The sequence below is a fragment of the Carettochelys insculpta genome, chromosome 1 (assembly GCF_033958435.1).
Source record: "Carettochelys insculpta isolate YL-2023 chromosome 1, ASM3395843v1, whole genome shotgun sequence".
NCBI lineage: Eukaryota > Metazoa > Chordata > Testudines > Carettochelyidae > Carettochelys > Carettochelys insculpta.
The window spans coordinates 350,586,165-350,599,476 of NC_134137.1; the positions used below are offsets into that span (position 1 = coordinate 350,586,165).

Here is a 13,312-nt window from a genome sequence, read left to right on the forward strand (position 1 = left end):
ATGATTTCTTAGCTCTGGTCACATTACCCCTCCTTTACTTACACTACATCAATGACATCTTTATCATGTGGACCCACGGTAAAGAGACTCTGGAAGAATTCCACAGAGCTTTTAAAAACCTGCATCCTACCATCAATCTCAGCCTTGACTATTCCAAACAAGAAAGACATTTCCTGGATACCACAATACAAATCACTGATGGCCACAACGACACCACTCTCTACCGGAAACTCAGTGACTGCTACACTTACCAATATGCTTCCAGCTTCCATCCAGCTCACACCACACAATCCGTCATCTACAGTCAAGCCCTTAGATACAATCACATCTGCTCTGATCCAACTGAAAACTACAAGATCTCTACCAAACATTTATATTTATATCCCAGTCTAAGTGGGTAAGATGTTGAGTTCCACTTTCAATGAGACTTGAGTACTTAGGGCCTTATCTACACACAAATGATATACTGATCTGTCTGCTCTGGAATGGTTAAGATGGTACAGCCCACTAGAGTGGACACTTTTATACCAGCATAGCTTATTCCCGTTTGGAAGAAAAAAGATGTACAGTGAAAGCTCAGTTATCCAGCACTCAGATAACCGGCTGGGAACAAAGTATAAAGTGAATTTAGTACCAAGAGCCACATCAGACTAGACAGCATGGATTATGGCATAATGTTTCAACAATGTGGGGAAAGGGATTGCTCAGTGGTTAAAGCATTGGCCTTGTAAACCCAGGGTTGTGAGCTCAATCCTTGCAGGGGGCCTTCCAAGGGTCCAGGGCAAGTTAGATTTAAAACAAAAACTGAGGGATGGTTATAGGTCCTGCTGTGAGTGTAGGGGACTGGACTTGATGACTTCTCAAGGTCCCTTCCAGCTCTATGAGATATATGTGTATGGCTGGTAACTGTGAAGCACCTTTTAGGTGTGAGGGACAGCTCAGTGGTTTGAGCATTGGCCTTGTAAACCCAGGGTTGTGAGCTCCGTCCTTGAGGAGGCCATTTAGGGGTCTGGGGCAAATAGCCAGAGGGGAGGGACAGCTCAGTGGTTAGATCATTTGCCTTGTAAATGCAGGGTCATGAGTTTAATCCTTGAAGGGGCCCTTTCAAAGATCTGTGGCAGATTAGATAAGAAAACAGAAAAGCTGTGAGGGATGGTGATCAGTCCCACTGTGAGTGCAGGGGACTGGACTTGATGACCGCTCAAGGTCCCCTCCAGCTCTAGGAGATATGCATATCTCCATGTTTCAATGTATTCAGTGAAGCCCATATAGCCTGCTACAAATTTCCAATACTGGTACATTCTTCAGTAATGCTGCAGATGTTTCCTGTGATCAGGCTGAATATGCTACCACCCTTTGTTTGGGAGAAGGGATGAATGCCTAAAGATCCAGTACAAGCAACAATACTTTCAGATAACAAGGTTGTTAGAGGCACCAGTGGACTAATGAGTGCTGCTGTAAATCCAGAGGTGTGGTAAGACCTGAACCCTCACTGAATTCTGTACAGCTGGCCTGACTATGGAGTGATCTGACAAATTATTGCCACTAAGCAGTCCAAGGATCCCAACATGGTCATTTGAAATGAGTAAGTAGAATACAGGGTTTATTCCACCCTTGATAATAAGGCCAATCTTCCCTATGGCCTTCGGAGAACAGGATCCTGAAGGAATAATTTGGAGAACCTTGAACAGAGTTTAAGGGGGCCAACTGCAATCTCTATCATTCTCCTCCATCTCATCCGAAGGAGTAATTCTCAGAAAATGGTAGAGTCCTGTGGTACCAGAGGACAGCAGCCCAGAGATTGTGGTCTCAGTACCAAAATGTTTGGTACCCATGAGGTGCAGGGACTCCACTTCATCTGTAATTGAGGGGTCCTTAGTATACTTGAAAATCCATGTTAACAAACAGGGGACTGGAATGGACATGGCACCAGGAATCTTGGTCATCTAAGTCAACAGTACTGCCAGTGGTGCTAAAATCTATGCCAATGGTGTACAGTGCCAAGGGCAAAAATTGCTTGGGTACCAACAGTTGAGCTGAACGTGTAAGTATTGACAGCTCTAAAGGGAGAGTACACACTCCTCTTATTGAAAACCTTCTCTGAAACTTCCAAAGTCCTCTGGTTTATTAGGGGAAGCTAGCCCCAAGGTGCTGTATCTCACAGAGACAGATGTACAGCAAAGAGTGTTGGGGGTCTCTTGACCTAGCTCAGAAGCTGGCCAAAGGGAGCATTCCATCATTAGCAATTGTAGTTTAATCTCCCAGTGTCCCCTTATCCTGGACTTGAGGGCTGGAAATAAGATGGACTTCTAGAAGATGTGGGACTCCACCAAGCAATGGAAACACTTAAGACCTGACTACACGTACAGTGTGGCAGTGCCACAGCTGCAACGATGTACAGCATGTGGTGAAGATGCTCTATGAGACAGGAAGAGACCTCTCTTGAGATCATAAAGCTGTTTCTGTGACAGCAGTAACTATATTGGCAAGAGAGCTGTCCATGCTGCCTCATAGGTTCGTGTAACTTATGTTGCTTGGGAGTAGTTTATTCGTACCCGAGTGACAAATGATGCTGACAGAAGCTGTAGAATAGACACAGCTTTGGAGCGACTGTTTCTCACACGTACAGTCTCAGCAGGAGAGGCAAAGTTAGAAACCTAACAGGCATGCCCTCCTAGAAAGAAAATAACTCTCACTGAAGGGAACAGAAAGAGAAAAATGATCCTGACTAACCATAACTACATTAAAAACTAACTATAAAAACTAACTTAACACCATGCAACTATTAGAAAAGCAGGGCATGCTCAAGGCAGATCCTATGACTCTGTCTCTAGCTGAGGTGGCTGAGGAGAAACTAAGTGTGGTTTGTCCACATACACCCTTTAACCTTTGTATCCAGCATGAGGAAACACAGACATATATGGGCCAAACAGATGATTCTAAGTGAAAATTTCTGAACTAGCGGTTGAGAGAAATATGTACACCTGAAGCAGAGGTCTCCTTGGGACACTAGTCAAAGAAAAATATATGGTTTCTATTCCTGTTGGTATCACATACAGATTTCTTGTGAAACATGGGGAAAGTCACAGCTTCAGTTTCTCTAGCTATAAAGTATGGATAATATAATTTACCTTCTTCATAGTTGTGTTGAGGATGATTAATGTTTGTTAAGGATCTTTTAGATTATTGGATGAAGCTCACAATTTACAGTAACTCCAGAGTCTCAGAGGAACAGCAGTGTTACTCTCTATCTGCAAAAACAACTAGGAATCTGGTGGTACCTTAAAGGAGAACAGATTTATTTGGGCATAAGCTTTCTCCATTAAAATCACTTCGTGTGATGCATGGACTTCATGCAGCAGACAAAGCGTTTTTTACCCACAAAAGCTTAAAGACTAACCGATTCATTTGGGCATAAAGTATCACAGGACTCCTCATTTTATTTTTTTTTTTAGTAAGTGCAAAATAACTGCAAAATAAAATATTAATCCAGTCCTCTCATGAGGCTTAACTGATAAGTTTTTGTCCTAATGAAAAAGATCAGTGGAACAAAAATATATAAACCTAGGAAATACCAGCATGATTTCATCACTGAAAAATAACGTATTTAATTTAAACTTAAATTCATTCTCATTAGTGACCTGACAATGAGATTTAAGTGTTAAGAACCTAGACTGCTTTTGAAAACGGGGCCTTGGATGTTTTTGAAAATTTTATCCATGCTTCCTAGCTCAACTGTTAAATCATTCAGAGACCATAATGTAGTCTTGAGTGTTTTTGCCTTAAGCTTATTTTAATGTTTGTCTCTGCCACCTGGTTTTAATGTACAGTAACCTGTACTTAATGTTGTGACTCAATTAACATTCAGTCTTATAAATTCACATTTTGTGGTTGGTCCCCTTGAGCATATGAGCTTTTTTGTTACTGCCTTTGTGCATTTCTAAGAAAGCTATTCATTTCCTGTAATATTTTTCTGCTCAGAATTTCTCTCCTTTTTCTCTTGCAAATCTGTAATTGTAGTGAAAGGGAAGCTTATCTTACATCGTCAAGCTTAGTTCAAAAAACATCGGAATTAGCTTTAAGGCTGCAGGCACAGGCTATGATGTGGCACTGGGAACAGCATTTATTCACCTCCTACGCTGATGAGCAGTTTTTGCTTTTTAAGATGCTATTTTGGAGGTTAATTTTCCACTTAAAATGAATTCTCAGATGGAATATATATGAGGCACAAACATTAATGAATCAACTCAAAATTTATTATGCTCTAAAAATGGGTCTTTCGCAGCTCTCCATCTCCAAACCACGTACAACTATCATTGGCCCCAACAAAGCATTTAAAATTATACTGATTTTTCAAAGCAGTTTTAGTAGGCAACAAGTACATTAAGCCTTCCCAACCTTTAGATCCAGTGAACAGAAGATCATCAGTTGAATCAACACAAAGTATAGCCTTGGTATGCCCTTCAGCTATATGGATACACTGAAGTGGTGAAGATCTGATACATTTTGAAGCAGGGAATGGGTTGATTATGCCCCTAAAGAAAAAATAAATTATGAGTTAGATCTGGCAATGCAAATCACTTATTTCCACCCTTCTCTGTATCCAGTGTTTATTTTTCCTGGATTATTTCCTATAGCATTACAAATAAAAATGAAATTGCATGTATAACAGGAAGTAAGTTAATATTAACTTGCATAATTTGGTATAGGACAACTGAATTTGTCTTCTAGATACATTCTTCATTTATTTTTATTATTCAGCTTTATAAAAGTGTTAGGCCATCTGTACACATGCCACTTGTTCCAAAAGTGGCACACTCATGAACATGCTGGAAAATGCTAATGAGGCATGGATGTAAATTGCCAGCACCTCATTAGCATATGGTCATGTGATTCAGAGTCTGGAAGAAGCTCTTCCAGACTCCAAAATAGCTGTGTGGAAGCGTGGCCCCCAGGGATCTCCCAGAAGGAAATCCTCCTTCCAGAAGCCCCATCTTCCCAGGGGCCATGCTTCTACACAGCTATTTTGGAGTCTGAAAGAGCTTCTTCTGGACTCCAAATCACGTGATCACATGCTAATGAGGCACTGGAAATTTACATCCACATCTCATTAGCATTTTCCAGGCTGTTCATTAGCATGCCACTTTCAAAACAAGTGGTATGTGTAGAAATGGCCTTAGTGTTGTGCTATTTTTGAATGAAACTGTATGTAGTTCTGTAAATATATTTGATACCCAGAACACGAGTGTGTGAGATTGGAGCATAAGAGTGTATGAATGACGCAAAAAAGTTGTAATACAGCCTGAGTATCTGGCCCCAGGTATTCTATCATTAAATGACCGTTATTAGCTGCCTAAGCCTCGGATGAATATGAACTGCCACACTGTAAACAGAACCATCCTCCCATATAATCCAATATCCAGTATAAGATGCTGTAGAGGAAGGCATAACATTCCACAGTGATGTTCATTTAAGCAACAGTCTGCAACGGAATGGAACTTCGAAGGTTATGTCTACAAGGCAGGAGCTATTTCAGAACATTGTTGTATCCTGAAATATCTGCCTTGCATCTGTGCAATGTGCCCATCATTTCTAAATATTTTTCGAAATAACGGGCATGCTATTTTGACATCCCTGTACACCTCATCACAGAAGGAGAAAGGGATGCTTTGAAACAGTGCTTTATTTTGACATGTGGTGCCATTTATAGACAGGGCCACATGCTGAAATAACCTATTTCAAAATTAACTCAAAGTAAGGTATACAAATTGCATCACTCATTTTGAGTTTAGGCAGTCATGTAGACATAACCTAAATGACCCAGCTGGTGAGGAGCATGTTGTCCAGCTTTTGTAACGTTAGCCTGTCGTGTCAGTGCAGAAGCTATTTTTAGTCATACAAATTCTTATTCATGTCTAATATCTTACTAATATACTTGCCTCAAGTCACCCCAGGACACATTCTGTAAAAGGCATTTCCCTTTATCTGTATAAATGGTGCAGAACTATAGTTTCATAGAATGTTTTCTAGGTCATACATTATAGTATCGAAATAGAGGCCTGGTAGGAACTTTGAGAAATCAAGCCCAGCCCTTTGGACTGTGGCAGGACCAAGTAAGCTTAAACCATCCCTGACATGCTTCAAATCATGGGGATTCCATGGCCTTCACTGGAAGCCTACTCCAGACTTTTCCAGGTTGAATCTCTCTAATTCAGAACTCTCTCGTCCGGCAAACTCCATCATCCAGCATGACATTAGTTGGGCATATCCATGATAAGTGGTTGCTTGGCCAAGTTTCCCGTGGTCCCATAAACTTTATTTACAGCCACCAGTCCTGGCTTTCAGTGTTATGTGTGATTATTTAGCTGTAATTTACCCCAATTGTCTTCTAAGAGCCTAGTAAGCAGTGGAAGTGTTAGTATGTGCTAGAAAATACTGACCTCCCATCGTCTGACAAATTCTCTCATCCAGCTCCAGTCAGGTCATGAGGGTGCTGGACAAGAGAGGTTCAGCTTGTGCTACTTTGACATTTTCCTTGTTGCACAGTAAGCCCATTACTTTTTGTTCTACCTTTAGGGGACCTGGAGAACAACTCATGTATGTCTTCTTTATAACAGTCCTTTACATATTTTGAAGGTCTCTCAAGCCCCCCTTAATCTTCTTTTGTCAAGATTAAAAATGCTCATTTTTTTTAAACTTTCCTTGTAAGTTTTCTAAACCTTTTATCATGTTTATTGTTATCCTCTGAGCTCTCTCCAACTTCTCCCCACGTCTCCTAAAGCACGGCATGCAGAACTGGACCCAGAACTCCAGTTCAGGCCTCACCACACATTTAGGCCATTTCTACACATGCCACTTTCTTCGAAACTGGCATGCTAATAAACGGCCTGAAATATGCTAATGAGGCATGGATGCAAATTCCCTGTGCCTCATTAGCATAAAATCACGTGATTTGGAGTCCGGAAGATGTTCTTCCAGACGCCAAAATGCCATTTAGAAGCATGGCCCCCAGGGGTCTTCCAGAAGGAAGTCCTTCTTCTGGAGGACCCTTCTTCCCAAAAATTTTGAGGAAGAAGGGGTCTCTGGAAGAAGGACTTCCTTCCGGAAGACCCCCCGGGGGGTGGGGGGGCATGCTTCTAAACGGCATTTTGGAGTCTGGAAGAACATCTTCCAGACTCCAAATCACATGACCTTATGCTAATGAGGTGTGGGGGAATTTGCATATGTGCCTCATTAGCATATTTCGGGCCGTTTATTACCATGTCACTTTCAAAGAGAGTGGCATTTGGAGAAACGGCCTTACTGTTTTCCTCCCATCCACTAGGGCAGTAACCCTGTCAAAGAGAAGTGGGTCTGTCCCACGAAAGCTCATCTAATAAAGAGAAGTTACTCACCTGTAGTAACGATGGTTCTTCGAGATGTGCCCCCGTGAGTGCTCCACAATAGGTGTCAGGCTCACCCAGCGCCGCAAAGCGGAAATCTTCCAGCAGTTTCTCCTGGATCGCACATGCGCCGGTGTGTGCCGCACCCTGCACACGCCCCCGGCCACATGCGCGATCCGGTCCCCGCCAGTTCCCTGACCAACCGCCTCGAATGCTCCTGAAAAACACTAGATAGAGATCCAAAGCGGGGAGGATGGGTGGGTGGTGGAGCACCCACGGGGACACATCTCGAAGAACCATCGTTACTACAGGTGAGTAACTTCTCTTTCTTCTTCGAGTGATCCCCGTGGGTGCTCCACAATAGGTGACTACCCAGCAATAACCCAAGTAAGGAGGTGGGTAAATCGGTTTATGTGCAGCTTGCCCCCGAGAGGACTGCTGTCGACAGACGGGTATCCTCTTAGAATACCCGATGTAGGGCATAATGCTTGGCGAAGGTGTCGTAGGACGACCAGGTCGCCGCTCTACAGATGTCTTTTAACGCGATGCCCTTGAAGAAGGCTGTTGACACCGCCACCGCCCTGGTGGAGTGAGCCTTGGGTGGGGCCAGCAAAGGAGTCTTTCGAAGCTTGTAGCACATTTTTATACAGGACACAATGTGCTTTGAGATTCTCTGTGAAGAGAGACCTTCTCCTTTGACCTGGGAGCGAGAGAGACTAGAAGCCTGTCTGTTTTCCGTAAGGACTTAGTTCTGTCTATGTAGAAGGCCAATGCCCTCCTCACATCCAGGAGATGCAGGTGTGCCTTCTTGCCGGAGCTGTGAGGCTTCGGGTAAAATGAGGGTAAAACTATTGGTTCATTAAGATGAAACTCCGAAGAAACTTTTGGAACAAAGGCTGGGTGCAGCCTTAAGGTTACCGCCTCCTTTGAGAATACGGTGCAGGGCTGCGTTGGCATCACTGCTGCGAGCTCACTCACCCTGCGGGCTCATGTAATTGCAAGGAGGAAGGTTGTTTTCATCGTAAAGAGACATAGGGGAACTTTGGCTAATGGTTCAAAAAGTGGACCCAATAGCGTGCTGAGCACCAAGTCCAAATTCCACGATGGTGGAAGCGGTTTTCGAGGAGGGTACGGGTTTACCAGCCCCTTCAAGAACCTTGTAACGATAGGATGGGTGAATACAGTGGGCCCTTCCTCTGTATGCCGAAAGGCTGATATAGCGGCGAGGTGGACCTTTAGCGAGGATAGAGAAAGCCCGCCTCTTTTGAGGTCCAATAAGTATTCTAGTATTACAGGTATAGGAACGTCAAAGGGAGCTAACTGCTTGGCGGAACACCAGGCTGTAAATCGAGTCCATTTCTGCTTGTAAGTCCTCCTGGTGGAGGTCCTTCGGCTACATTCCAGGACTACTTGTACTCCCTCCGTACACATGCTCTCTAAGGAGCTGAGCCATGGATTAGCCATGCGTGTAGACGCAGACCCTGAGGGTGCGGGTACACTGTGGACCCCTGAGCCTGCGTGAGTAAGTCCGGTGCCACCGGTAGAGGAAGTGGTGGGCAGTCTGACATGCGCAGAAGCAAGGGAACCATTGCTGCCGATCCCAAGTTGGGACTATGAGTATCGTGCGAGCTCTGTCCCTTCTGGCTTTCTGCAGAACTTTGTGGATAAGCGCTGTGGGGGGAAACGCGTAAAGTAGGGGGCCCCTCCATGAAATCATGAATGCGTCCCCCAGGGACCCCCGCCCCACTCCTGCCCTGGAGCAGTACTGCGGACACTTCTTGTTGTACTGGGTGGCAAACAGATCGATCTGGAGAAACCCCCATGTACGAAAAATGCGCCGTAGCAGATCGGAGCAGATCTGCCATTCACGCGTGAGTGTGAAGCACCTGCTCAGCTGATCTGCTTTCACGTTGTGAGCGTCCAACAAATACGAGGCTTTCAACGTTATGTTGTTGGCGATGCACCAGTTCCACAGTCGGACTGCTTCCGCACATAGGCACGGGATCGTGCTCCTCCTTGTTGATTGATGTAAAACATAGTGGAGGTATTGGCGGTATTGATCCCGACTACTTTGCCATGTAGGTAATCTCAAAAATGTCTGCAGGCGTTGAACACTGCTCTGAGCTCTGGTATGTTTATGTGCAGTGTCTGTTCCGCAGGGGACCATAGCCCTTGCATCACCTTGTCGCCGATGTGCGCTCCCCATCCTATGCGAGAGGCGTCGGTAGTAAGAAAAATAGAAATTCGTGGTTGGTGAAAGGGCACCCCCACTAGCAGATCCTTGGGGTTTTCCCACCATGCCAGGGATCTGAGCACCTCTGTCGTGGGCAACACCACCCTGTGGACAGTGTGGGATGCCGGTTTGTAAACGCTCACCAGCCAATGCTGCAGGCTTCACATGTGTAACCTGGCATTCTGTACCACAGACGTCGCTGCCGCCATGTGGCCCAGCAGCTGTAAGCACGTTAAGACCGGCACCGTGGGGCTGTATGTGATGACTTGCACCAGCGAACTGATGGAGCGGAAGCGGGCGTTGGGTAGGTACACCCTTGCTGTGATAGAGTTTATGCGTGCCCCTATGAACTCTATATCTTGTGTGGGTTCGGTCTTTGACTTTGCGAGGTTGATAACTAGGCCCAGCGAAGAAAACGTGTCCACTGTGACGCGTATCATGCATAAGATCTCTGCCTTCGAGGCCCCTTTCAGCAGGCAGTCGTCCAGATATGGGAAAATAAACACCCCCTGTCTGTGCAGGTAGGCTGACACCACTGCCAGGGTTTTGGTAAAGACTCTGGGGGCCGAGGAGAGGCCGAACGGAAGAACCCTGTACTGGAAGTGCTCCTTGCCGACTGTGAAGCGGAGGAAGCGTCTGTGTGCTGGGTGGATTGTTATATGAAAGTAAGCATCTTGTAAGTCGAGGGCTGCAAACCAGTCTCCATTGTCCAGTGCTGTGAGTATCGAGGCAACTGTGATCATCCGAAAATGTTGCTTGCGCAACTAACGGTTGAGGCCCCGAAAATCTAAGATGGGCCTCCAGCCTCCTGTTTTCTTCTGTTAGGAAGTAGCAGGTGGTCCACCTCCTGGCTTGAGCCTTGCCTTGTGGGCAGCGTCCCTGAGGTGAGGCCTGGCAGGAGGCTTTGTCGGTGGGAGCGACTGGAAGGGGTTCGTGTAACCCATGGCTATGATCTCCAGCACCCTGGCGCCCTTGGTCGTAGCCCCGTTGATATTGAGCACGCTGTGGTTGGTAAGCGTAGCGTCTTCACTGAGGATAAATTTTTTTTTTTTTCTGTATGGGGGAGTATAAATGCCCAAGGTTTTAAGTGTAGCTCTCGAGTCCTTACTGGAGTGGAGGACCGAGTCGGTTGAGTCTGCAAACAGCTTTGTGTATCAAAGGGAAGATCCACGATCTTTGCCTGTAGGTCCTAGGGATACCAGACGTCTGGAGCCAGGATTCTCTACGCATGACCACTGCTGTAGCCGTTGAACATACCACCGTGTCCGCCACGTCCAGGGCAATCTGGGCTCCCATCCGCGATGCTGCGTAGCCCTCTTGAACAATCTCCTTTAAAACCGGTTTTTTGTCTTCCGGAAGTGAATCCATGAGGGAGTAAGTCTGGAGTAATTATCAAAATTATGGTTTGCTAGGTGTGCCACATAATTTGCCATGCTCAATAGCAGGGTAGAAGAGGAATATACCTTCCTGCCAAATAGCTCTAGCTTCTTAGCATCTTTGTCTGATCCCCCCGATTTGTACTGAGAAGCCTTCGACCTCTGCTGGGACGATTCGACCACCAAAGAATTTGGTTGTGGGTGACTAAAGAGGAACTCCATGCTCTTTGCTGGGACGAAGTACTTCTTATCCGCTCTCTTGTTCGTAGGAGGGATAGAGGTCGGAGTCTGCCATATGGTAGTGGCTGACTCCATAATGGCTTCGTCCAGCAGAATAGCAATTTTGGATGAAGCTGGGGGTCTCAAATTTTTCAGGAGTTTGTGATGTTTCTCCTGCACCTCTGCCGTTTGAATGTCTTGCGTGAAAGCTACCCTTTTAAATAGCTCCTGAAATTGTTTAAGGTCATCCTGGGGGGGTGGGGGGGGGAAGACATCCCCGGGGGCCATGGCCTCATCTGGGCAGGATGAGGAGGAACCACTGGGGTAAACCTCCCTCGAACCCTCAGGCTCCTGCGGTTGATGGTACACTTGCTCCCTGGAGGATTGTGAAGGAAAGTCTCGGGGTTCTAAAACTAACTCCCCTTGAGACAGTTGTGTTTCCGTCCCCGATCGAGAGTGTCCAGGGGGGTATTGAGCGGCCGGGGGGGGACCTATCCCTGGATGTAGGTGTCTGTGTCCAGCATGATGAGGACGACCATAGCAGCATGGGCAAGGGTCCAGTGGAGACCTGGACCACCCACAGAGTGTGTACCCCTGATGTCTGGGAGAGCGAGACCTCCACGACGACACAGAGATGAAACTGGCTTGTGATAGTACTCCAGGGGATCCACTCCCAGAAATGGTGAAGGTGGCCCAAGCCATGGTGACATTGGTTGGAGGAACGGAGGTGGTGGTTCTGGATAAGCCGGTGGAGACACAGGCCTTCGGTGCGGTGTGTGTATCACAGGGGGAGGGCTTGGTGCTAACAGCAGCGCAGCCCTGTCCGGAGATGGGCTGAGGTGCCGGGTTCTTGATTTCGTCTTGCCCCTCCCCTGCGAGGCTGGCACCACCCCCTCCTGTGCCAGGGATCTCAGCCCCGCTGTCGGCGCCGCACTCGGCACAATCAGCTGTGGTGCCGCGCAGGTAGCTTCCTCCGGCGCCTGCAGGCTCCATGCCTGGTGCCCCTGCACCGTTGGTGCCACGGGGGTCGGTGCCGCCTGTGGCGGTGCCGCCAGGTCCGGCGCTTGCCTTGCTGATGCTCTGGGTGCCACATGTGCCGGCTGTTGTGTAACTGGAGGCTCAGCCTCTGCCACGTGCGCTGCTGCGCTGCCGCTTGCCTGAGTATGCAGCTGGGGACTGTGTGCGCCACTCGTCCTGCTTGCTGAACCCGCCGGCAAGGATCGAGCCAGGGAGAGTTTCCTCCATTTCTGCACCGAGGGCGTCAGGGAAGCTGCCTTCCTCTTATGCAACCCAGAGGGCCCTTCTGGGTGAGGCTTCTCCGGCAAGTCCAGATGGAGAGCCTTATCGGACAAGAGCATTTTAAGCCTCATCTCTCTGTCCTTCCTGGCCCTGGCTGTGAGCTTAGCACAGTGAGAACACTTCTGGGTAACGTGTGATTCCCCCAGGCAGCGGATGCATTCGCTATGCCCATCAGAGGCCGTCACAGCTTCGCAGCATGACCCACACTTTTTAAAACCTGAAGAGGCCATTGCGGTGAGTCCTTTACTGTTAATAGGGTACTTAGCACTTAATCCGTGCCTTTCCACCCCAAATAGTGATCACCGGCCTGCGGGGCAGCGGGTGGCCTAAATGGCCTTCACGTCCGCTCTTCTCTTTTCCGCTCCTCTCTCTCTCTTTTTTTTTTTTTTGCTGATATTCTCTTTGTCTTTGCTTTCTCTCTCTCTCTCTTTTTTTTTTTTTTTTTTTTTTTTTTTTATTAAGTAACCAAAACCAACAAATTACACGTAGAAAACAACTATCTAATCTGACTCTGGCCTTAGCCCGAGCGGATTCCGTCTGCAGCCGATGGCGGTTGAGAAGGAACTGGAGGGGACCGGATCGCGCACGTGGCCGGGGGTGCGCGGGGGAGCGGTGCGCGCCAGTGCATGCACGATCCAGGAGAAACTGCTGCAAGATTTCCGATCTGCGGTGCCGGGCAAGCCCGACACCTATTGTGGAGCACCCATGGGGACCACTCGAAGAAGAAACTATTTTGCTCGTCTTTAAAGTGCTACTTGACTGCTTTTTGTTTTGATAGTGTATAGACTAGCACAGCTCCCTCT

General features: G+C 47.0%; 1 protein-coding gene across 8 annotated transcripts in view; it reads right to left on the reverse strand.

Moving 5' to 3' along the window:
* Positions 1-13,312, reverse strand: part of KIF21A (kinesin family member 21A) — a 185,955-nt gene that overhangs the window by 14,531 nt on the left and 158,112 nt on the right. For all 8 annotated transcript variants that reach the window (XM_075016233.1, XM_075016206.1, XM_075016187.1 and 5 more), the window contains one exon: positions 4,399-4,535. In XM_075016233.1, the coding sequence (XP_074872334.1) occupies positions 4,399-4,535 (137 nt within the window). The remainder of the gene's footprint in view (positions 1-4,398; positions 4,536-13,312) is intronic.